The following is a 2931-nucleotide window of genomic DNA, read 5'->3' on the forward strand; positions in this document are numbered from 1 at the left end:
CCATCATGAGGATGTCCTCCTGTTTGCGGCGCTCATGGTCCATGAGCTTGGGCATAACTTGGGTATTCAGCACGACCACTCGGCCTGCGTTTGTGAGGACAGGCCCTTTGGCCTCATGCACGAGAATATCAGTAAAGAAGGTGGCTTCAGCAACTGCAGCTCTGACTACTTCTACCAGTTCCTCCGGGAGCACAAAGGGGACTGCCTGTTTAACAACCCTCGGCACGGGGGCCGCTGGCGTCGGGATTCCTACTGTGGAAATGGGGTGGTGGAAGATACTGAGCAATGTGACTGTGGTTCTGCATGTTATACTGACCCGTGCTGTGACAACACGTGTAGGCTGAAGGGGAATGCAAACTGCAGTGACGGACTTTGCTGTTTTAACTGCCAACTGAGATACGAGGGATTCCTATGCCGTCCTACTGTGGGAGAGTGTGACCTCCCTGAGTATTGTGATGGCTCCTCTAGAGAATGCCCCACAGACAGCTACAAGCAAGATGGCACGCCGTGTAACAGAATTCACTATTGCGCTGTGGGTCGCTGTAAGAACCCTGATAACCAATGCATGGATATATATGGGTCCCCTGCAAGGTCTGCTCCAGAAGCCTGTTATATTTTAATAAACAGCAGAGGGGACCGGTTTGGAAACTGTGGCCGTCCCACTTCTGCAACGTCAAGATATGTGAAATGTTTTGATGATAATACATTTTGTGGGAAAATTATATGCACAAACATTAAACAGATACCATCAATCAAACCCCATCACACACTGATCCAGATTCCTTATGAAGATGACTACTGCTGGATCATGGATGCCTTTAACACTACTGATGTCCCTGATGATGGAGATACGCACACTGGCACTCTTTGTGCCCCCACCAAAGTCTGCATGAATAGTTCCTGCACTGATTATGCCGTGCTCAACTATGACTGCAAACCAGAAGAAATGTGTAATGGGAAAGGAGTATGCAACAATTTAAGGCACTGCCATTGTGACTATGGCTATGCGCCCCCTGACTGCATATCTCCAGGTAATGGGGGCAGTGTGGACAGTGGTCCCCCTGGCAAAACAACTGATGAAAATGAAAGTGCAGGTGGAAGTGGCATTCCTGCTAAACGTGACGATGAAGCTCCACAGTTGAACGTTTTGATTTTCATATTCCCTTCCATTCTTTTACTAATTTTGGTGATAATAATATTTTTCATTAGCCTCAATGCAGGAATTGAGTCAGTAGCGCCCCCAGGGGGCTCCTCAGAGGAGAGTTCAGAAGAAGCCATTGCAAAGTCAGAGACTCTCCTACCAACGGAATCAGAAATGGAAGCAGCGGTCACAGAGGGGGTCCTACCAGAAGGTGCCCCATCACTGGAGGGGGCCCCACCACTGGAGGGGGCCCCATCACTGGAGGGGGCCCCACCACTGGAGGGGGCCCCACCACTGGAGGGGGCCCCATCACTGGAGGCGGCTACACTATTGGAATATGCCCCATCATCAGTGGGGATCCTATCAACGACGGCATCTCCACCACCAGAAAAGGCCCCAGCAGAGCCTGCATCATAAGAGGTAGCAGGTGAAAGACAGGTATAACTAAAGGCAGAAGAGTAGTGGAGGAAGAACCCAAATAATATCAAATACCTCAAGCATTGAGTGGAAATGTGAAGTGAGAATTGATGGCTCCAGAGTCTCTCACAGGACTATACATACAGTCTACGCATTATTTTAGTAATTGATTATATATTCATATGAAATCGTACATAACATATTCTATATTTTTGCTTTTTCCCATTTCATGAAATAATTTATTTAAGCCTTTCTCATGGATCATTGCTATCAATGTCTTTGTTTCATGTAGGCCAGTTTTTGACTGGAAATTATTTTTCAGAGCATACCATCTTCCATCTTGTTTGACATAATGTATTATCTGTACCTATATTACTGTTGCTGATTATTAACCCCAGTGCCACAACACATTATTTTAAGAACAATATCTATCGGGTAATTTGCCCTAAAAGTTTCTATTCATGAAATAGAGGTAACTTAAAATAAATAAATTAATTAAACGGTTATTTTCAGATGAAGCATCACTTCAGACTCCATGCAGCCTCGTACATGGGGTTTCTTATTTTGGGAGTCTCTGGAAAGGTTACATGTGATATAATTCATGGCGCTCTGATCACCCTGGGTCTGGGAGCATGATGCAAGAGTACACAATCCAGGCAAGACCTGAGTTCACATTAGAGGTCTTATTTATGTCCCATGTTTTTTTGTCTTAAATTCTTCTACATTGTAGTTGATTATTTTGTCTACTGACAATTCATAGGATTTTCTCAAATATAGGTAACAATACTTTGATATGGTAGTTATTTGTCAAGAGAGCACAAACTGGGTGCAATTAAATTACCCATTGTGCAAGACACTGTGCTTTCTGTTGGTTATATAAACACTTTCTATTGGTTATCTTAATTTTATCCTCCCATTCATGCTATGCAACCTCCATCTTGTACACGAGGAAAGAGAGACCAGAGTTTTGCTCTAGAGCTAGTAAGTGGCAGAACCTATATCCCACTCCAGGTATCACTGAATCTATGTTTTCCACTGCCTCCTGAGCCTTTTCCTTCAGTAAAAAAGTAAGTGACCGGGAAGAGTAATGATATATCCTTACTTGCACAGAACATGGCTTCTTCCTTGGTGACTAATGAAACAAAAGCCTTACAAATAGATGCCGATCTCTGTCATGACCCATTTCACTGCTCAGTCATCGGTGCAAGTGTCGTCTTCCCCATTACATTCTGACATCCCAGAGTGGTAGGTTTGTATCTTACTCAGTTCTGAGGGCCCAGCTCATTGAGGAGCTCAGGAAATGTTGCCCAAGTGAAGGATTTAACCAGGGCCAGCCTTAAGATAGGAGGGTGTCTTCTATGGATGCCACTTGC

At 44.7% G+C, this 2931-nt stretch overlaps 1 protein-coding gene across 1 annotated transcript in view; it reads left to right on the plus strand.

Annotated features, from left to right (window-relative positions):
- The window catches only part of LOC109382222 (disintegrin and metalloproteinase domain-containing protein 1a-like), a 6411-nt gene extending 4786 nt beyond the window's left edge, over nucleotides 1-1625 (plus strand). Inside the window, exon 2 of the mRNA XM_019641569.1 lies at nucleotides 5-1625. Within this exon, the coding sequence (XP_019497114.1) occupies nucleotides 5-1558 (1554 nt within the window). The 3' untranslated portion in view covers nucleotides 1559-1625. The remainder of the gene's footprint in view (nucleotides 1-4) is intronic.
- The last annotated feature ends 1306 nt before the right edge of the window (nucleotides 1626-2931 follow it).

This window comes from Hipposideros armiger, unplaced genomic scaffold (genome assembly GCF_001890085.2).
Source record: "Hipposideros armiger isolate ML-2016 unplaced genomic scaffold, ASM189008v1 scaffold_62, whole genome shotgun sequence".
Lineage (NCBI taxonomy): Eukaryota > Metazoa > Chordata > Mammalia > Chiroptera > Hipposideridae > Hipposideros > Hipposideros armiger.